The sequence below is a fragment of the Oryx dammah genome, unplaced genomic scaffold (genome assembly GCF_014754425.2).
Source record: "Oryx dammah isolate SB20612 unplaced genomic scaffold, SCBI_Odam_1.1 HiC_scaffold_5, whole genome shotgun sequence".
In the NCBI taxonomy this organism is placed as follows: Eukaryota; Metazoa; Chordata; class Mammalia; order Artiodactyla; family Bovidae; genus Oryx; species Oryx dammah.
The window spans coordinates 8,456,115-8,479,867 of NW_024070189.1; the positions used below are offsets into that span (position 1 = coordinate 8,456,115).

General features: G+C 36.5%; 1 protein-coding gene across 18 annotated transcripts in view; it reads right to left on the minus strand.

Moving 5' to 3' along the window:
* PPIP5K2 (diphosphoinositol pentakisphosphate kinase 2) overlaps positions 1–23,753 on the minus strand; it is a 79,158-nt gene that overhangs the window by 22,269 nt on the left and 33,136 nt on the right. For all 18 annotated transcript variants that reach the window (XR_005721003.1, XR_005721002.1, XM_040239713.1 and 15 more), the window contains 5 exons: positions 19,938–20,079; positions 17,916–18,139; positions 7,647–7,774; positions 6,947–7,061; positions 1,311–1,418 (listed from right to left, as the gene is read on the minus strand). Coding sequence is in view for 16 of the 18 variants with exons in the window: in XM_040239713.1 (XP_040095647.1) it covers positions 1,311–1,418; positions 6,947–7,061; positions 7,647–7,774; positions 17,916–18,139; positions 19,938–20,079 (717 nt within the window). In the remaining 2 variants the exon portion in view is untranslated. The remainder of the gene's footprint in view (positions 1–1,310; positions 1,419–6,946; positions 7,062–7,646; positions 7,775–17,915; positions 18,140–19,937; positions 20,080–23,753) is intronic.

A 23,753-nucleotide genomic window follows, 5' to 3' on the forward strand; every position in this document is an offset into this window, starting at 1 on the left:
AGGTCAGGTTTCATTCTAATCCCAAAGAAAGACAATGCCAAAGAATGCTCACACAACTGCACTAATTTCACATGCAAGAAAGATAGTGCTCAAAATCCTTCAAGCTAGGCTTCAGCAGTATGTAAACCGAGAACTTGCAGATGTACAAGCAGGATTTAGAAAAGGCCAAAGAGATCAAACTGCCAACATACACTGAATCATAGAAAAGGCAAAGGAATTTAAAAAAACATCTAATGCTGCTTCATTGACTATGCTAAAGCCTTTGATTGTGTGGATCACAACAAACTGCGGAATATTCTTAAAGAGATGAGAATACCAGACCACATTACCTGCCTCCTCAGAAACCTGTATGCAGGTCAAGAAGCAACAGTCAGAATCGGACATGGAACAACAAATTGGGAAATGGGTACATCAAGGCTGTATATTGTCACCCTGCTTATTTAACTTACATGAAGAGTACATCATATGAAATGCTGGGCTGGATGAATCACAAGCTGGAATCAAGATTGCCAGAAAAAATATCAACAACCTCAGATATGCAGATGGGAGAAACAGAAGAGGAACTAAAGAACCTCTCGGTGAAGGTAAAAGAGGAGAGTAAAAAAGCTGTCTTAAAACTCAACATTCAAAAAACGAAGATCATGACATTCAGTCCTATCACTTCATGGCAAATGGATGGGGAAAAAGTGGAAACAGTGTCATTTCATTTTCTTGTGCTCCAAAATCAATGCATACAGTGACTGCAGCCACGAAATTAAAAAGACGCTCCTTGGAAGAATAGCTATGACAAACCTAGACAGTGTATTAAAAAGCGGAAAGACCACATTGCTGACAAAGTCTATATACTCAAAGCTATGGTTTTTCCAGTAGTCATGTATGGATGTGAGAGCTGGACCATAAATAAGGCTGAGCATGAAATAACTGACACTTTTGAACTGTGGTGCTGGAGAGGACTCTTGAGAGTCCCTTGGACAGAAAGGAGATCAAACCAGTTAATCGTAAAGGAAATCAACTCTGAACAATCACGGGAAGGACTGCTGCTGAAGCCCCAATATTTTGGCCACCTGACGCGAAGCACTGACTCATTGGAAAAGACCCTGATGCTGGGAAAGATTGAAGGCAGGAGGAGAAGGGGACAACAGAGGATGAGATGGTTGGGTGGCATCACCGACTCAATGGACACAAGTTTGAGCAAACTTAGGGAGATAGTGAAGGACAGGGAAGCCTGGTGTTCTGCAGTTCACGGCGTTTCAAAAAGTTGGACACGACTTGGCAACTGAACAACATATGCAAATCAAGAACTCTGTTACCTTGTTAGGATCCTCATACAGCATGATAACAATCTGAGTCATGTAGTTGAGTTCATTGACAACATTTAAATAATCCATAGCTCGTTTCCACTGTTCATCCTTTGATTCCTGAGCAAAGGTATATAGTAAGCATTTTCTCATATTACTTGAAAATCACTTTATTTTCATTATGACAGTTCGTTTAATCTTGACTGACATCACACAAATGAAATACTCCCACACACAATCTTTCAAAACAACCCCACTAATTTAACAAATCACTGAAGCTTAAATAATTTTAATTCTCTTACCAGTAGTATTAGAAACTCTAGTGGTACTTTTTTTTTAGTAACTCATAGACAGTAAAAATAAAGACTATCTTGAGATATGATACCTATTAATTGAATTTTGAGGTTAAGGGGCAGTTGTTAACCTTAAGTTCCAATGTAACTAATACAGTGTCATGCTTCATAAACAGAACACTATCCCACGAAAGTAACGACTATAATTAAATATCTCTCATTCCACTGTAGTTTTTTAAACTGTAGATATTTTAAAACAATTAGCAGGAGAAAGTACAGGCAGATTTTTAAAACCATCTCCTTCATTCCAAGAATCACTCCACCATCATTTAGAGAATCAATGGTCTTTAAACATGTAATTAAAGAGCATCAAAACTGAAAGAGACCTTACAGAACATGTATTAGAAGCATTCAAAGTAGAAAATTCTATCTCAAAAGGCAAAACTACTCAAAGTTCAAACTGTACAGTCAATAATCAACAAGGCCTACTGAGACTTTATGTACATCAGAGATAATGTCCTTCATCTCATGTCATAAACATTACAAATATATAAAAGCATCCAACAATTTTTTTGTAAGTAAGGGTTTTGTATACACACTGAGAGTATATAAGAGTTTCGGCTTTAACACAGAATGTGTTTTAAGAAAAAATAAAATTTGACATGCAAAAGCCAAAAGTCAAGACCACATGCTGATTTTTTAAAAATTCAACACGTATGTCCTTTTAAAATTTGGACATCATCTATCTCTGAGGAAGCATTCCAAGTTTTTGGAAAGTAAAGTTAGAGCAATATTCTGTCATTTGTGTAATTACATGTATAATTAAGTTTCATTGCAACAAATGGCTATTAATACATTTAAATGCTCTAGAGCAGTTGCTCCCAACTTAAGCAACACTCCACAGTAAAAACTGCATCTGTGTGTTTGTGTGTGTCTCTCTATGTTTGAGGAGGGGATATATGCAAAGATGTATGTACATTTTCTTTCAAAATTTATAGGAAAAACAAATTAGCATAGCATTACTGAATACCACTAGATGTAAATTATTGTAAGTGATGGGCTTAAGTTAAATACTGAAAATTTTCAAGATTGAAAATATCTATTAGATTCTGTGATATGGTATTATTAATAAGAACACCATGTAATATCTAATTCAGTGGTACAGATACACACTTTGCTAGGTCTGCTATAATGAAAAGATAAAACAAAATATTTTGTAGCATCTTCCTAAACACAATTAATATGTAAGAATTCATAAAAATCTTTTTTAAAGAATTAAGGATCATTAAATATATTCCTTGAAATCTTACTTATAATTTTATTTCCTCAATAAATCTTAAAAAAAAATCTACTATGGAGAGACAGATTCTACCAAGTTTACATTGAAAAATCTCAACTGGGAAGAGACCATACAAGGTTTTAATTATATTAGCTATAGGCTCTTATTAGGATAATATGAGCTGGGATAATTAATTGTTTCAAATAAATTTTTTAAAGTTTTAAAATCAGAAAATAGGACATCATTTTGGTATAGAGCTTAATTTTCACTTTAATTTTTTTAAACCCCAGAAGCCCAGATTTTTGACAGTGGAGTTGTTCAGCTTTTGTTTTAGAAATGTAGCTGAATGCAATATATACTACAGCTACCACCTTCTTTAGATCACTGTGAGACAGCCTCCTAACTGGTTTCCTCAATCTACTTCTACCTATCTAATGCCTACACAGCAACCAAAGCCATTCAATTCCTTGCTTAAAACATTTCAAGGGCTTCCCAATCCTGGAATGGTTCTCCAATCTTATCTGCTACAATTTTATCCATCATTCACTTTTATTCTCCAACCATAGGCTTCCTATCCATTCCCATATCCTTTGTTCTTTCTATCTTATAACTAAGTGCAAGGTTAAAGGGTGACCACGTAAGAAATGTATCTCTCCCTACCAAAAACAATTCCATCGTTATTAATGGATATATAAGCTCTTGCCTTTGCTAATTGAGAGTCATTTTTTTCTATTTCTTTTATTAAAGCTCCACTAATCCACATGGGTTTCCCAGGCGGCTCTGTGGTAAACAATCCATCTGCCAATGCAGGAGAGGCAAGAGACGTGGGTTTGATCCCTGGGTTGGGAAGGTGCCCTGGAGTAGGAAATGACAACCCGCTCCAGTATTCTGGCCTAGAAAATCCCATGGGCAGAGAGGAGCCTGGCAGGCTATGGCCCATGGGTCACAAAGAGTTGGACATGACTGAGCGATTAAGCATACATAATCTGTATATGTAATCAAGGGATGCCACTTTGCTATTCCATTAAGGAATTAAAAAAGAAATAAAAACAAGGCAGAAAGAACAGATGAATTAGAAAATTTGGTGGGAACAGAACACTTACACTGCCTTAGGGTAACTCTGTTAATAATTATTCATCAAGGCCCAATGATAAGAGAGATTAAGAATCAAGAGACATATGCCAAATCTTCATATACATTTCACTACCGTTTATTTTAATAAGTACAAAAGAATACAAAGTTGAATTCATTTTAAGGATTACTTTTTTATAGATGTGCATAAATGTATATACCTATATATATATAATTTTTTAAATTCTTATTTTTTGGTACCTTAGTGATGGCTGAAAAGATATTTTTGATATATAATAGAAGTGACAGTATATTCTAGATAATATGTGGTTTGAGTGTACTAAGAAAGGGGTATTATAATTTCTAAATCTGCTTGGTTAGCACTTCCACTGCTAATCTCTAAAATGTCCTTTTCCTCACTTTTTTAAATACAGACTTCCAGGGAATCTTATCTATAGCTACTGCCTCAGACATCATTAATGTGCTGGCTTCCCAACTCTTGTGCCTTCAGCCCATACCTCTAGTCTTACATATCAACATGCTACTGGTCATCTCCACTTGATTTATCTTCACTTGTTTATCTCACTATTGTATGTTGAACCTATGACAGACAGATAATTCGTGTCTTCATTTCATAGGTCTTTGAAATGAGATTGAGTTCTCTTGAGAACTAGCGCCTCAAACTAAACTCACTGCTTTCCTTCTAATACCTGATATTTCTGCAAATGTTACTCTTCTCAGTGAATGATGGATAATTTTGTAAATGATCCTATGTTGGTAATACGAGAACCTTCCTTGACTCTCCTTTCTTACTTTCCATACCTGTAAGCACAGGAAGGGCCTCAAGGAGAGTGTTAAGGAAAGTTAAGATGCCTCAAAAAGAGTGTTAATGAAAGCCTAAAGGACACTGAGGAGACTGTTGGTGAGGGATCATAGGAGGGTTAAAAAAACCTTATTGGAAACTATAGGATAAAAAATGCTTGCTACATAGTGGCATAAAATATAGAAATACTATAGCCTGTAGACAGTGTAATTCAATGAGCTAGCTACCAAGATTCCCAGAAAAAATTCTGAAAACACCATCAAGATTCTTCCCATTGCCTCTGATAAACATTGAGGAGAGAGAGATAAGCTGTAGGAAATGGTTAATTAAAAAGGAGCCAAGACTTGCAGGAATCAGAAATAAAACTGTTTATTTCCAGCCTCTCCAGAGTGAACAGTGCTATAATTAAAAGGTGGCTTTTAGGAAGAATGGAAACACAAGAATCTGTCATGGAAACATGGGTATGATGGTAAAAACACTTGCTAAGACTTCAGAAAGACTTAAGGCTCACAGATTTTTCAAAGACACAATGACTTTCTCAGGATCATATGAGCATGTCTCTCAGATACTCCCTATTAAACAATAAAGACTGCTGAGTACTCTCTCAGCAGCCAAAGAGGGAGTCCAATGTATAAATTGACTTATTCTTAAGAGATCTGTGTGTGTGAATTAATAGAGTAGTTTATGTATTCCTTTTTGTTTTTTTTAAATTACACCATCTTGAACTAAAAGTAAACAGACCTCTGGATCTCTAAACTTCTTTGGGTAGGAAGCAGGTTAAAAAACTACTTAGCTGCAAGCATGAGCTACTTTTTAAGGAGAAGGAAGGGTGACCTAGATGAAGCCATCAAGAATCAAAAACATAAAGCATGAACCATTAAAAACAACTCCTAGTAGCATGACAGAGCCCTGATGAAGGAATGGGCATTAAGTACCTAGGCACACTTCAACACTGCCATGGACCAGTGACCATGGTGTACCTTCTGTTTTCCCCTCTTTTTGAAAAGGTTGCCTACAGCAGTTATCCTATGCTTCTCAATACTGTATGTCAAATGTATGACAGACAGAAAACTGGTATCTTCATTTCATAGGTCTCTGAAATGAGACTGAATTCTCCTGGGCACTCAAAGGGTTCTACCCAAGGAGTCCCACCCATATCTGAACAATTTAGGTAATAAGATCCTGGAGGTCAAGTTTACACTATAATAGATAAGCCTGGAGGAATACTGTAGAGGAGATTAAGTGAATTCTGCACGTGGGAGAAATATGGATTGTATGGTAACATACCGTGACAGACTGTGTTTTTCAAATATGGCCACCAAAATATATCCAATCCCAAGGACTCATCTTATAGTGAGTGACAAGTGATAGTCCACTCATCTAGTACTATGGGTCTATCTTCCCTCCCTTGAACCTGGATGGACCTCTGTGACCACTTCCACCAAAAATGCTCAGTAAAAGTGAAAGGACGTAACCTCGTAAGTTAGATCATAAAAATACTTTATGCTTGCTCTTTTTTTCTCTTAGTGCACTTTCTGGAACTCAGCTGTTATCTTCTGAGGAATACACTGTATTCTGAGGTCACACGAAGAGGCCATGGTAGGTATTCTGGTCCATAACCCCAGCCGAGCCCCGACTTGACAGTCAGCACATCAAGATGTGAGATATGAGAAGAAAGCTGTGAGGTGATTTGAGCTCCAGCCACTGTCTGACTGCTATCTCATTAGAGACACAATGCAAAACTGCCTAAATGACCCAAGTCAAGCATTTAAACCATAACAAAGAAAAAAAAATGCCTGCACTTGTTTTAAGCCAGTGAGGTTTGGTGTTGATTATTATGTTACAGTAAAAGAGTCACAATGTCCAAACACCAAATCCTGTCGATTCTAATCACTAAATATTGCGAACTCATCAGATTCTCTTCATCTTACTGTCATCAGCTTGTAGATCACTTACAATATTTTGTATTATTGTTGGCTTAAAGGGATTTTCTCCAGAAGGAAGAAATCATGTCATTATCTCCAACATCTAGCACAATGCTTGGTAAACAGTAGACTCTTGACAAATGATGGCAGATAATGAATTATTAAAAACTGTACAATAAAAAATGATGTCAGTGATTTGATTACAGATTCAGTAACACATACTTGTTAAGCAGACTGATGTAACTTATTCTACTTACATCGCATAAGGCACCATAGCGAAGAATAGACAGTAAAGAATGTACATGACTTTCACTGGTGAAATATAATCTGGTACGGACATGACGTTCAGGTGAAAGAACACCTCTGGAATACCTAAAAGTCAGGAGCAGACAGTGTTAAAACATAACCACACGGTTAAGACTTATTAAGTACTGAAATTATTTTGTAAAATGGAATTTAATCTTTCTAGAAGTAAAAGAACATAGTAAGTGAATCTATCACTCTTTCCATCACAACTGAGGTGTTCTTAGTAGACGTTTCTCTAACATGAAGATAACTGAAACTAACTGAGACCACTGAGATTAGTCAAAGAAGAGTTAATATTAGTCAAGTTCACTGTAAGAAGGTCATTTAAGCACCTTTATTAACACTGAAAGAGATCACAGCACTAAAGGAACTCACAGATGTTAATGCTGCTGAATGAGGATGATCACTGATGATCGCATGTGAATGGTAACACACATCCCCTTTCCCTGCGTCCCTCAGTTTTTTCCTCCAGTTTGGAGCCAAAAAGAATACTGGTTGAAAAGTTCACTATTAGGAACATCTAGGTAATCTGTATTTCCACAGTGTACCAAGTGATACACTCCTGCCTTAGTCATAGGAACAACAAAAATTTAGATTTCAAGTATGCAAAAACAGATGCCTATAGACTTAAATACCAGCACAGTCTCTTACACAGGATGGAGTTTATTTACAGTGTCATCATCTTGTGTCCTTTGAAGATCTGAGCGGATTTTTCTCACTAGAGGAGTACAGTAGCCTTTGGCGATCTCCAGTTTCTCAGCTTTAGTTATACCATATTCCTGAGCAGAAAATACACACTATTAGAAAAAGGGTATAGTAATCAAGAACTCCAACAAAGGTATTACTAAATTTAAGAATTTTAGTGGGTGACAAATATTTTTATTAAGCCTTTTTTGAACATTACACAATTACTAATTTACATTTCTATAACTTCAAGTATGTTAGTCCCCACACTATTAAGTGTAATTAGAAGAATATTTTTTGGTGGAACTGAAAAAACAAGTAATTTCTAAAGAGGAGAGGATGAATGATGAATGCAACCGTTATGATAAGTATTCAACTCAATAAAGTTTTAAATGTAGAAACAACCCTAAAAGAAAGATGGATTAAGTGCACAACTAGTAAAGCATAGAACAAATAGTCAATAAACATACAAATTGAAACCATGAAATTTTTGTCTATTTGAATGCCAATGATTAAAAAGGTTAACAAATTATTTGTCTTTGGCCAATACAAAGTTTTAATGAGTGGTGAGCCAAAAATGCCATGAAATTATCAAATTTAATGACCTATATTGCCATTATAAGTTAATTAAATTTATGAGAAATTATAATCAAGTGTTAAGATAACAGTAATTATAATAGTAATAAAAATTATAGTTCTCAGGGACAGATGAGAAAATGACCTGACATGAAAAAATAATTTTTTGCATTAATTAACTGCTTTAATTAGGAAATTGCTATAATAAAACAAGTAACACTATACATTATTTTTCCAATGAGCTTTGGTTTGAGAAACTGAACAACAGAACTAGATCTTTAAGCTTTGACTCATGGCAAAGCTAGTAGTTCTCTGAAATCTGGGAGATGCATTAGCAAAATTAGACACAGCCCACCCTTCACCAAAATCCTGGAGAAAATTATTTCATGAATTTGGGGGAGTAAGACTGAACACTGGCTAGGATACGACTTGTTGAAGCCCAGGTAATGACAATAAACACTGGTACTGGTGGCAGGTAAGAAACTGTTGGACTGACCAACTACATATTTTATTAGTGGCTTTAAATTAAGAGTGAAATGCTTCATTGCGTTTTCTCAGAAACTGATCAAAAGATTGCAGTCCTACACAATTTGGAGACATAAGGTGGATGCTGGGAGACTAGAGGTCACTCCAGGTGTGGAATTTTGGAAAGTTGGTCCTTGGAGTGAATGGAACTGTGGCTCTGGCAGCAGATACGAAGGAATGATGCTCTGGAGAGGAGGTAGGGGGACACTGTGCGGTCAGCTGGGGGACAGATGAGGGTTCCACCTGGAGGTGGGATCTTTAATTCTATGGTCTGTCTTCCACTGCTCATGTCTTTGTTTTCATAAATGGTAACCGGACCATAAAGAAAGCTGAGCGCCGAAGAATTGATGCTTTTGAGCTGTGGTGTTGGAGAAGACCCTTGAGAGTCCCTTGGACAGCAAGGAGGTCCAATTGGTCCATCCTGAAGGAAATCCTGAATATTCATTGGAAGGACTGATGTTGAAGCTCTAATACTTTGGGCCACCTGATGCGAAAAACCGACTCATTGGAAAAGACCCTGATGCTGGGAAAGATTGAAGGGGACGACAGAAGATGAGATAGTTGGATGGCATCACTGACTCAATGGACGTTGAGTTTGAGTAACTCCAGGAGCTGGTGATGGACAGGGAGGCCTGGCATGCTGCAGTCCATGGGGTCGTAAAGAGTCAGACACGACTGAGCCACTGAACTGAAGAAAAAAATCTGTGATGAGTGTATAAATAGGAAGAGAAGGTTTGAGAGGAAGAAGGCAGAAATGGGGTGAAGGCAGAGGGAAGCAGGGACAGAGAAAGAAGCAAGAGTAGACATAAGCAGGGAAGAAAAAGGCATACATTCTCTCCCCAAGATTTTTCTGGGACACCTGCATTTGAAGGTTACATCAGGTACTTCCCAGATGGCAAAAAATCAATATGGACAACAAATCTTAAAACTGCCTAATAAAAAAAAAAGGTTGATTGATTACATATGGAGGATGTATAAAAATGGAACTTCTTGGGTCATTTATCTTTAAACACAAAAGCTTGGTTGGTTCGGTAATCTCACCAACATAAAGAAACTGGGCATGAAAAATATGAAATGTGTACGTAACTGCATATGTATGTGTAAACAAAAGGATAATGCTGAAATTTAAAATCATCAAAGGATACTTTTGTGTCATTATTGGGCAAGGTACAAGTAAATAGTCACTCTCATACACTGAGAGCCTGGAAGAAAGCTGGTAAAAGAGATCTTGAGCTAAAGAAGTCGTCTTGACTACACATAAAGACATATATATAAGGAAGTGAAAGAAATTAAAGGAATCCACATTTCCAAATGTGAGAAATTGGTTAAATAGTATTATTTCATCAGCTATTAGGAATAATGAAGTATATTTAGCTTTACTGATTTAGAAAAAACTTGAGGCCAAGAAAAAAAACATCAGGTTGTAAAACAGTATGCTTTCCTGGTTCCATTTTTGTGAAGAACATATTTGTTATATATGAATTTACAAAAAAAAAATGTCCATGAATTTAAGGGAAAAGGCATTTCAGAATTTTCTGCAACTATGAAATGTTTTTGTCTGATTGGTAATGCCATATTGATTTTTTTGGGCCATATATTTTCTAATTTTACAACAAAGATATAATTTTCATAGTAAAGACTTCTTTCCCTTCAAAACAGTGACGTATCTTGTGGAGCTGAAAAGCAAGTTGCCACAACCAGTTAGGACCAAATAATTAACTGTTAGATGCTCAAGTTCTCTTATAATATTTATGCCATAAAAAGAACTGACTAAAATACAGCTGAAGATATTTGAAAGTTTATTATGTGATACATTTAATAAGTATCACTGCAATTTATCAGAGAAGGCAATGGCACCCCACTCCAGCACTCTTGCCTGGAAAATCCCAAGGATGGAGGAGCCTGGTGGGCCGCAGTCCATGGGGTCGCTAAGAGTAGGACACGACTGAGCGACTTCACTTTCACTTTTCACTTTCATGCATTGGAGAAGGCAATGGCAACCCACTCCAGTGTTCTTGCCTGGAGAATCCCAGGGACGGGGGAGCCTCATGGGCTGCCGTCTATGGGGTCGCACAGAGTCAGACACGATTGAAGCGACTTAGTAGCAGCAGCAATTTATATTGCAAATACTATTATAAAGAACTCTCTGTGTTTCATTATCTACAAATAACCAAAGAAATGATCTTCCAACTCCAACAAATGTGTGCCATCTCAATTCTGTTCAGTTTAGTTCAGTTGCTCAGTTCAGTTCAGTCACCATCTTAATTAAGAGAATATTAATACTAAGTATAATCTTTTATTTTAAATTTAATTATATTTATTAAAATGTACATATAAAAATACATATAAAATATTATAAATTCTAAAAACTTTGCAAATGCTAAAGTATTTTAAACATTTCCAAAGGATAACTCAACTATATCAAATATTACTATAATCTTTAAATATCCTTATCTTCCACCATACCATTGATGCTATTTTTACTATGTAATCTATTGAGGTAATGTTGGTTTATAACATGTTTCACGCATACAGCTTCTGATTAAACTATAGTATGCTCAACACCAAAAGCTTAGCTTCCACCCATTACCATACAAATGACCCCCTTTATTCAATTCACCTCCTTTCCCTTTCAGTAATTATTACTCTTTTCTCTATAAATATGTGTTTCTTTTGCTAGGTTTGCTCACTTATTTAAAAAGTTTTAATATTTCACATTTATGTGAAATCATACAGTATCAATTTTTATCTGAAGGACTTATTTAATGCAGTATTTTCAAGGTCCATCCATGCTACCACAAATGGCAAGATGATACGTATCTTTTTTATGGCTGGGTAGTATTCCACTGTATTATATACCCTCCTTCATCCATTCATTCATCAATGGGCAATTTCCATGTTTTGGCTATTGTAAATAATGCCACAATGAACACAGGGTTGTATATATCTATTCAAATTACTCTCTTCATATGTTTTAGATAAATACCCAGAAGTGGAATAGCTAGATCATACACTAGTACTATTCTTAAGTTTCTGAGGAACCTCCGAACTGTCTTCCACAGTGGCTGCACCAACTTACATTCCCACCAACAGGGTACCAGAGTTCCCTTTTCTCCATATCCTTTCCAGTACTTGTTACTTCTTGCCTTTTTGATAATAGCCATTCTAACAGGCCTGAGATAAGCTCTCATTCTGGTTTTGATTTGCATTTTCCTAACAATTAGTGATGATGAGCACCTTTTCACAAGTCTCCTGGCAGTCTGTATGTCTTCTCTGGAACAATTCTTAGCTTTTCGGCTCACTGTTTAATTGGGTTATTTGGGTTTTTTGTTGAATTGTAGGAGTTCTTCATATATTTTGAATATTACCTTCAAATTGAATATGATTTGTGAACATCTTTTCTCATTTGGTAATTTTTCAATATTTAATGTACAGAAGCTTTTTAGTTTGATGTAGTCCCATTTGTTCAGAGAAGGCAGTGGCACCCCACTCCAGTACTCTTGCCTGGAAAATCCCATGGACGGAGGAGCTTGGTTGGCTGCAGTCCATGGGGTCGCTGAGGGTTGGACACAACTGAGCAACTTTACTTTCACTTTTCACTTTCATGCATTGAAAAAGGAAATGGCAACCCACTCGTGTTCTTGCCTGGAGAATCCCAGGGACGGGGGTGCCTGGTGAGCTGCCGTCTATGGGGTCGCACAGAGTCAGACACGACTGAAGTGACTTAGTAGCAGCAGCCCCATTTGTTAGTTTTGTTCTCTTCTTCAGTTGTTGCTCAGTCACTCAGTCATGTCCAACTCTTTGCAACCCTATGGACTGCAGCATGCCAGATTTCCCTGTCCTTCACCATCTCCTGGGGCTTGCTCAAACTCATGTCCAAGTCGGTGATGCCATCCAACCATCTCATCCTCTGTCATCTCCTTCTCCTCCCACCTTCAGTCTTTCCCAGCATCAGGGTTTTTTCTAATGAGTCGGCTCTTCCCATCAGGTGGCCAAAGTATAGGAGCTTCAGCTTCAGCATCAGTCCTTCCAATGAATATTCAGGACTGATTTCCTTTAGGACGCACTGGTTGGATCTCCCTGCAGTCCAAGGGACTCTCAAGAGTCTTCTCCAACACCACAGTTCAAAAGCATCAATTTTTTGGCGCTCAGCTTTCTTCACAGTCCAACTCTCACATCCATACATGACTACTGGAAAAACCATAGCCTTGACTAGACAGACCTTTGTTGGCAGAGGAATGTCTGCTTTTGAATATGCTGTGTAGGTTTGTCATAGCTTTTCTTCCAAGGAGCAAGCATCTTTTAATTTCATGGCTGCAGTCGCTATCTACAGTGATTTTTGGAGCCCAAGAAAATAAAGTCTGTCACTGTTTCCATTGTTTCTCCTTTTATCTGCATGAAGTGATGGGACCAGATGCCATGATCTTAGTTTTCTGAATGTTCAGTTTTAAGCCAGCTTTTTCACTCTCCCCTTGAAGCTTTATCAAGAGGCTCTTTAGTTCTTCTTCACTTGCTGCCATAAGGGTGGTGTCATCTGCATATCTGAGGTTATTGATATTTCTCCAGGCAATCCTGATCTCTTCTCCAGTAGGTGGCACTATAGCACAAGCTTTTGGTTTTTCTTACGCCACTGGTTGTATTTGAAAAACTACACTCCACTGCATCTGCTAGGGGTGGTCCCCCTGTGTCCTTGTCGCTGCTGTTACCTCCAAGGTTACTGGTGCCTTGTTTCTATGGGTGCTGCCAGGATCTCTGCCTAGGCTGCCAGGAAAGGAAGCCCCTCCACTGTGTCCAGAGTCTCCTAGGTCTCAGGCGTCACCACTACAAGGGGACAAATGAGGTGGGGGAAGGGAGCCAGGGTCACAGGTACCCCTGTCATATCCAAGGTTGTTAGTGTTCAGGAGCACTGCCACTGCGGGGCTGGTGAGAGCTGCAGCTCTCGCCTCCGTAATGGGAGGACCTCCGTGGCCGGAAGGATGGGGCCGCAGGCTCCACGACCGCTAACACCCAGTTCCTGGCGGCCATGTGGCACTGAAGCTGAGACGCTGGAGTCATGGGTGCCACCACTCCTAAAGCTACTGTGTCCTCCAAGGCTGAAGGCTCAGCCAACTAGGCACGGGGCTCTGGGAACACAGGCACGTCCTCTGTTTTCTAGCCCAGCTACTTCCAGGTATAAGATGGACAGAATTTTGTGGAGCCCTGGTGTGTTACGCAGAGGCACCTTTGTTGAGTTGTATATATTTTACCGGGTGTAGATTGAAGGGAATAGACAAAGGGAGCATGTTACACGGCCATGATGCTTGATGTCACATCCCACTGTGACTATTTTTACAGTAACTTCTTTTTTTTGGCTGTGCCACACAGCTTTCAGGATCTTAGTTCCCCAATCAGGGATTGAACCCAAGCCCTCAGCAGTGCAAGTGCCGAGTCCTAACCACTAGATTGCCAGGGTTTTTAGAGGACTGAGGCTGAAAAGTTGATTCTATCACAGCAAAAATACATACCATAATCATAACTATTAACTGTTAAAGTAAGTAAAAGTAGTAAATCATGTTTATCGTATGTAAGAAAAGACCCTGATGCTGGGAAAGACTGAAGGCAAAAGGAGAAGAAGGTGGCAGAGGATGAGATGGTTAGATAGCATCAGTGACTTAATGGACATGAATTTGAGCAAACTCTGGGAGGTAGTGAAGAACAGGTAAGCCTGGTGTGCTGTAGTCCATAGGGTTGCAAAGAGTTGGACATGACTTAGCAACTGAGCAACAACAATGTGATTAGAATTACATAATCCGCAAAGCATAGTTATAACAATTAAGGCAATGTAAGAGTGAAAACAGATTTTTTTTGAGGCATAGCAGAATACATATACATTTTTCTTACAAAGATACTGATACTCTCTCAATCTAAGTTAGTCAAACTAATACATTATTTGACTGAGTCATCAAGTCTCTAAGCTTGAAATATCTTTGTCAAGTAAACATATACATTTCTCATTTTTTTTCATTATAAACTACAGCTTCATTATAATTAAATGTTTACAACTTTAGTTATTTGTTCAGTGATTGAAAATGTCTATCTCTTATCTATGATTTTAGATTTATGAAGACTTTAGTAACAAAATTTAAGTAACTGAATTCAAATGTCCATTAAAAAGAAGAGGAAATTCCAAGTTTCTGTCATAATAAGTAATGTCAAACCAAATAGTTTGGGAGGTAAATATCTCAAATTTTTCTTAACCATTTCTAATCTTATAGTGTTTCTTTTAATTAAAAAGCTTTAAAAATTCATTATAAACATTTAAATTACAAGGACAGGGTGAAAATTTTCTTCATCTATGTAAGTAATGTACCGAAAACACATACACCATGGAAGGAGGAAAAATTATCATCCAAAACTCATTAATATGTAACTTTTCTTTTGAGCCCAAGTCTTAGAAACAAACTTTCCATTCCCAATTCTAGAATTCTTATACACATAATTGAGAAAGAAAAGGCTTGAGATTAAAGAAGCCATGTACAAGACATGATTATGCTAATAAATCATTAGTGTATCTATTTAGCCACCAAGTAGGTGAGATATTAAGATATACTGAAGGCCTACCTTGTCAAATGCATACAGCTACAAAAAATATTTTAGAGGGTCACATATTTACAGCTTATCTGTTAAAAGTATACTTTAAAATAATCTTCATTTTAAGAGTAAGTACAACTAAGATGCACTGAGCCTGGAATAATGTAAAAGCAATTCAATGCAATAAAAAAAAATCAGTCTTATGTATGCTTCCAGTGCAAACTAATTACATGCTTATCAGAATTAAGAGGAACCATTCTTCTCAAATTTTTCAGTAAGTAAAATCTGAATAAATTCTCTCTTGAATTTCATAACAAAGATAGATGCTGATTTAGTAACTTTACTGAAAGAGATATAATCAAATCAGTGTTAGTTCTATAATCTTCTATATGTATCATGTAGCTAAAACCGAGTTCTGCAGAATTTAGTGTGTTTATTTTGATATCAATTTTAAAATGTTATAAAAAACAACTTTTTATTGTGTAAAATAAAATTTGTTTTGCAGAATAAAACTTATTTAACAAATGAAAGATGCTGTCAGAGAGTCAATTCTTGTTTTCTAAGTCTGTGTTTCTTAAAATGAGTCCCAAAGTCATATTCTTCAAGTATAAGGTATTTTTACCCTCTTTTGAAATGAATTTTCAAATCACTGACTTATACAATATATTTATAATTATCTGCATTATATATACTGACCAAAAAGAAAAAAAGTTGCTCTTTCATACTGAAAGGATAAGCTAAACTTTAACAGGTACACACATATTTAGTTGTGAAGTCTCAATTCCCAATTTTTCAAAGTCTCTATAGTTTTTCATGGACATTCTTTGAATATTAGGAAAGGGAAACTGCAGTTTTAATTGTAGTAGATTTACAGTACAATGTTAGTTTCAACTGTGATTGAAACAAAGGGATTCAGTTTGATATATATATTTTTTCAGATTATTTTCCACTATAGGTTATTACAAGATACTGAATATAGTATCCTCTGCTATACAGCTAATTTGTGTTACTTATCTATTTTATGCATAGCAGTTTATATTCCATACTTTTTATTTATTCCTTCCCCTCTCTCCTTCCTTTTTGGTAACTGTAAGTTTGTTTTCTATATATATGAGTCTGCTTTCACTTTCTAATACTGATTCATTTGTATTTTGTTTAGATGCCACATGCAAGTGATATAACATTTGTCTTTCTGACTTAATTCACTTAGGACAATGTTCTCCAGGTCCATCCATGTTGCTGCAAACAGTAATATGTTATTTTTATGGCTGAGTAGTATTCCACATGCAAGTATACATGTATAAACCATGTCCTAAATGAATCATATGCTTATGGGCACTTCAGCTGTTTCTATGTCTTGGGTATTATAAACAGCACTCCTATGAACATTGGGGTGCATGCATCTTTTTGAAAAAAAGAGTTTTTATCTTTTCTGGATCCATGGCAGGGAAAGGGATTGCTGGCTCATATAGTAGCTCCAGTTTTAGTTATTAAAGAGCCTCCCTATTGTTTTCTATATATATGAGTATCTTTAAGTGAGGCTTTTTAAAAAATATACACTCCTTATGCTTTTTATGTACAGTGACTCCTGAACAACGTGGAGGTTAGGACTGCCAACCCTCCATGCCATTGAAAATTTACGTGTAACTTATTTGTGGCTCTGCATCCACAGCAGATGCAACCATTCGTGGACCTGCGGATCGCGCAGTACTGTTGTATTTACTACTGGAAAAAATCCACATGTAGGTGGATGCACTATAGTTCAAACCCATATTGTTCAAGAATCAACTGTACTTCATTTTCCTGTTTTTTAACTTCGGTTCACAGTTGGAAATGTGTGATTTACTCCAATCTCCCTTTTACAATATCCAAATAATCTCTGAGTAATGAAGGTGATAAAAGATCTCCAAACGGGAAAAAAAAAAAAAAAAAAATCTCCAAACGGCATCTGTCACTGTTTTCTCCTAACACACCTCCTATCTCAACTTGTTTTGTCACTTGACTTGTTATTATCAATCTGAATCTATGTCTAACCAATTTCAGTCATCTGAATTTTAGTACACCTTTATTTTTACTCTCCTATAGTGAAAAGACCCCTCTACCACACCATACAAATAACTATTTACATCTTGACCTCTAAATATTCTTTTCAAAATACTTTCACATAAAGTAAAAAAAAAAACAACTTCCAAAAGAGACACAACTACCTTTTTCTCCCACTCTGCACTCATTCCCATAGCACACCACTGGCATGTGCACAAGAAACGCTCAATAAATACTAAAGTGATTTATCCCACCATATTTTCAGTTGTTTGTTCTTTAATTATTTTTAATTATTCTTTAATTAAGAGTATCAATTCTTAAATTTTAAAAGGTCATTACAAACTATTAAAAAATCAAACAGTGATTTAATACAAGTTTTTGTAAATTCATAACGACTCAATTTCCCTTTTAAAGTTATAGGTTTATTGGGACACAGAAACCAACTCTCTCCTAACAGTGAATAGATATTTTAAAAGTATCTATATAACAGTACCATAAAATTGATATGTAGAAATTACTTACCTGAGGGATAACTATATCTGCTAATGCCTTTGAAAGCCTATACAATTCCATTGTGTCTTCTAATTTCAAGGAACCATTATGTTGGACATCATATTTTATACAGTCATATATGTCAGGGATCTTGCTAATATCATATCTTCCATTTTTTGTCTTAAAGTCTTTCTCCAACTTGGACCATCTACGGAGCATGAGCTCTAAGGTCTCACTATGATAAAGCTGAATATCTAAAACAGCATAACAATTTTAGTATATTAAACTTGTTAACAAGCTAGGAAATATCATCATAGGCATATACTATTAGCAACGATATATTTTGTAGATTTGAATAAAGGTATAAATACATGGGTTAGGAACTGCTTTTATAAAAGACCTTTTTCCATATGTTTCCATATGTTTTCCACATATACATCAGTTTCCCATGTTATTAACTGAGCCACTCTCAGCACCAGAGCACAGATCACCTTCCTGTTGCTTTCTCCTTATTATGCTGCCTGTTTGCTGCTCAACTGTATGGTTTTTTGTTTGTTGTTTACTCACTCAGTCATGTCCAACTCTTATGACCCCATGGACTATAGCCCATTAGGCTCCTCTATCCATGGGATTTCCTAGGCAAGAATACTAAAGTGGGTTGCTATTTCCTTCTCCAGAGGATCTTCCCCACCCAGGGACTGAACCTGTCTCTTGCATTGGCAGGCAGATTCTTTACTACTGAGCCACCAGGGAAGCCCCAACTGTATGGTAATACTACATAATTCATCAACTAACAATGTTTTATTACATTTCTCACGCTACCATAGTTAAAAGCAACTACAACTTTGCTATTATTCTTTTGCTGGATATATATTAACTCAAATACTACTTAGATATAGCAATAAAGTGTGGAAAATTCTGAAAGAGATGAGAATACCATACCTGACCTGCCTCTTGAGAAATGTGTATGCAGGTCAGGAAGCAACAGTTAGAACTGGACATAGAACAACTGACTGCTTCCAAATTGGGAAAGGAGTATGTCAAGGCTGTATCTTGTCACCCTGCTTCTTTAACTTCTATGCAGAGTACATCATGAGAAACACTGGGCTGGAAGAAGCACAAGCTGGAATCAAGATTGCCAGGAGAAATATCAATAACCTCAGATATGCAGTTGTCACCACCCTTATGGCAGAAAGTGAAGAAGAACTAAAGAGCCTCTTGATGAAAGTGAAGGAGGAGAGTGAAAAAGGTGGCTTAAAGCTCAACATTCAGAAAACGAAGATCATGGCATCTGGTCCCATCACTTCATGGCAAACAGATGGGGAAACAGTGGCAGACTTTATTTTTTGGGCTCCAAAATCACTGAAATCACTGCAGATGTTGACTGCAGCCATGAAATTAAAAGAAAGCTTACTCCTTGGAAGGAAAAGTTATGACCAACCTAGACAGCATATTAAAAAGCAAAGACATTTCTTTGCCATCAAAGGTCCGTCTAGTCAAGGCTATGGTTTTTCCAGTGGTCATGTATGGATGTGAGAGTTGCACTATTAAGAAAGCTGAGCACTGAAGAGTTGATGCTTTTGAACTGTGGTGTTGGAGAAGACTCTTGAGAGTCCACTGGAATGCAAGGAGATCCAACCAGTCCATCTTAAAGGAAATCAGTCCTGAATATTCATTGGAAGGACTGATGGTGAACCTGAAACTCCAATACTTTGGCCACCTGATGTGAAGAAATGTCTCATTCGAAAAGACCCTGATGCTGGGAAAGATTGAGGGCAGGAGGAGAAGGGGATGACAGAGGATGAGATGGTTGGATGGCATCACCGACTCAATGGACATGAGTTTTGCGAAACTCTGCGAGTTGGTAGTGGACAAGGAGGCTTGGCGTGCTGCTCCATGGGGTCGCAAAGAGTCGGACATGACTGAGCGACTGAACTGAACTGAACTGATAGCATCAAAGCTTTTTTATGATTGGTGCATCTTATTTTAAAATGTTTACAGCAATGGGATAGTGATTTTTATTTTCTGACCAAAGGAAAACAAAATATTTACCTGATGATTTGGGATCTTCCATTCGATGTCTGATTTGAGAAGTCAAACTTTGTATCAAGGAATATACCGTGTCACAGGTCTTTACAGGATTTTTAATTAAATGCATTGATTTGATAAGAGAAATGCTTCCAGATGGAGTAAGCTATAAATGAATAGAGTATACATTTTTATATCTAGTTATGCTCAAATGACCAAAAGGACAATATACAAAATTTTCTAGTAGTTGGAGTTTAAATTCAAACTACAAATTAAATCCCCAGATATAGAGGAGGAAATAAAAAACTAAAAATTTCATGTTAGAAAAATCCTAAGCCTTAGCTAACATTAGATTATCCACACGGAAAATCTAACAAAAATGCTCTATCTTACAAAGAGATAGATTCTAACATAGTGATATTTTACTGACTCACTTGGTATTTGAAAATATGGTTTAACCATCTGACACATATTGACAAGTAATAACCCTATGATTATCATTGCTTTTTCCAGATGAGGTACTTAAGAGAGATTAAAGCACCTTTCCCAAGATCAAACCACCAGTATGTAAACAGTGGCATAAAAAATCAGGTAACCTGGCTAGAGACCTGAGCTCTTAATCACCATGTAAATGCCTTTGTGATGAGATTTCTTCCAAGTCAACAAAAGCCATTAATGACAAAACAGTTTCAATTTTCACTGTTGAAACTTTGCTTGGCAATTTAACCCTAAATAAGTTTCTATAAATACAAAAAATGTAAAGTGGAATTCCACTTTCTGTTATGGTAAACTAGTTCATTTGGGTCAATCTAACGACTGAAGCTTGGACAAAAGTGAAGTCCAGGATTTCCAGAGGTAGAATTCTTGGTAAACTCTGCATTTGGGGTTCAAAAAAGTTATAAACTGTAGTCTGCATTTTTAATAAGACCTTAGATGACTCTTATTCAAGTATAAGTTTGAAAAACACTCTAGTTCTAGAGTCCTTGCCTTGTCCAGGAAGAGGGTAAGAGCATGATGTAAACATTCAATTGGTAGATGTCATTAAAGCCTACTGTTACCTCTGGGGTAATGACAAAACAAACAATAAAATCAAACACAATATTAAAACTACCAGGGAAATAAATAAATAAAAGGTACCAATTCCAATGAAGCAAGAAAGGAGAGAAAAATAAAAACAGGCAGTATAAATATAAAGCACTTAAAACGATAATAGATTCATACATAAATTTGAGTAAATAATTGCCCTAAACAAAGACTTTCATAACAAACTAAAAAAAAACTACATGCAGATTTTAAGAGATTCATCTAAAAATAAGTTTCAGAAAAGACTAAAAGAGATACGAAGGGTATTATACAAACACCAAGTAAAAGAAAAAACTTTTGCAGCTATATTAATCTCAAAGTATTCTGAGGCAAAAAAATATTCATTGGAACATACCAACTCTTAATTTGTATGCACTTAATAGCATGGCATCAAAACACATAACAAAGATTAAGACACTACAGAGACAAGAAAAACCCACAGTTACAGGTGGGAAATGTGACACACCACAGGAAAGAAAGAAAAACAGACCACAAATATCAGGAGACTGTTTCTACCAAAATGATATAAAGTTAGAAATAACAAAAATATAACTTAAAAATGTATAGTTTTGGAAATTAGTATACTTCTAAATAACCTATAATCAAGCAAATCACAATTAGAAAATGCCCCAAATGGCATAAATCTCAATTTATGAATACAGTCAAAACAGTGTATAAAGGGAAATTTATGATATAGAATGTGTGTTTTAGGACAGACGGAACATTCATGATTTAATAAGCATCCTCCTAGGGACATCAGTTTTTAAGAATTAGAGCAAAATAAAACTGTAGATGTGGAAGGAATAAATTAAACAATAAAAATTAATAAAACTGAAAACAAGTATATAATTTTAATGAACCAATAAATCTGAAAGACAGTTCTTTTACAGGACTAGTAAAGGTGATCAACTATGGCAAAAGTGATTAAGAAAAAAAGGAGGGAGAAAGACTGTACAATATTAGGAAACAAAAAGGAGTATCTCTACTGGTCCTGCAGACATTACAAAGAACTTGAAGAGGACTGTATAAACAAATTTCTAGATGAATGTAACAATACAGACACAAGATACAATAAATAAAAATTACTAAATTACTCTAGGAACCATAAGTACAAGCTTTCCCATAAAGAAAATGCCCATGGGATTTATCAGTACATTTTACCAAACATCCAATGAAACATATATACATGAATTATGCCCCCCAAGGAGGACTCCCGATTTTATGAAAACAGCATAATCTTGATATTGAAAGCAGAAAAAGACAACAGGGATAAAAAATAAAGGTCAATTGACTCTTGAACACAAATGTAAAACTCCTGACCAAAAATATTAGTAAACCCAAACCAGTGATAAAGGTATTTTTGAAATGACTTTATTCTAGGAACCAAGGTAGACGCTTTCCAAAATCATATATTTAACAGACAGAAAGAGAATATAAAATGTAAAAACTTGTCATGACAAAAACTTTTAACAAAAATCTACAGAGATTATACTTAATGTACAGTGTTAAGAAGGCTTTCCCTTTGAGAATATGAACAAACACAGAAAAGCCACTCAATTTAATATGGCTTTGATGGTGCTAGCAATTAAAGTAAAGCAAGAAAAAGAATTAAAAGCATAAAGATTGGAAAGGAAGACAAAAACCTGTGGATATCCTTTGGAAAGTTTTTTTTAAAAACCAAGATAAATTACCAAGTTAATAAGTTTAACACAGTTGACGTATATAAAGTCAATATGAAAAAAACTTTGTACATAGCAGCAACAGACAGTAACCGTTTTAGAGGTACCGTTTATAAAACAAATATTTTTTAAAAAATATGTTTTTCCACAAACTAAAGATCTAATTCAATCTAAATCAATACCCCAATAAGACTTTTGGCTAGCTTATTTTAAAATTCATATGAGAATACATGAAAATCAAGAAAACTTGAAGGACCCATGTAGGACTGGGGAGATCTCATTCAATGGCACAAAAGCCAACAAAGAAGCATGTTCCAGAAACTAAACACATATGATAGAGCTGACCCTACAAGATAGCGGGGAAAGGACAGTCTTTTCAGCGGGTGGTGCTGAGACACCTGCATGTACATATGGTTGCAGGGAAAAGTCAACTTTGATACCTTATCTAATGGCAAACACAAAAGTCAATTTTTCACTGTATGGCAGATAAATGAGCAAGAAAAAACATACACGGACATATCCTATGACCCCCTTGTTAGAAAAAGGGTATTATAAAAAATACATTAAAATGCACTGAACCACAGAAGCTGAGCCAGACCTGCCTGTGAGTGTCCTGTGGAGGGATGGGTCAGCAGTGGCCTGCCATGGGGACAGGGGCTCTGGTTGCAGCAGATTGGGGTCACCGAGCGTGTGGCATAAGCCCTCTTGGAGGAGGTCATCACTAGACCCACCAGAGGGCTGCCGAGCAGATGAACCACAAACCGCAGAACAATTATACCAAAGAAATACTTGCACTGTTAAGAAAGTTCTAGGAGCCACAACAGATTTCCAAACGTGGGAATCCGGCAAAAGGACTGAGAAGCCCCAGGGAATTTGACTTTGGAGGACAGTGGGAGACTGAGCCAGATTTGCCTATGAGTGGCCAAACAATGCACGCATCAACAGAAAACTGGATTAAAGATTTACGGAACATGGCTCTGCAAATCAGAACAAGACGCAGTTTCCCCCACAGTCAACCTCTCCCATCAGGAAGCTTCTGTGTCTCTTATCCTTATTCATCAGAGGGCAGACAGAATGA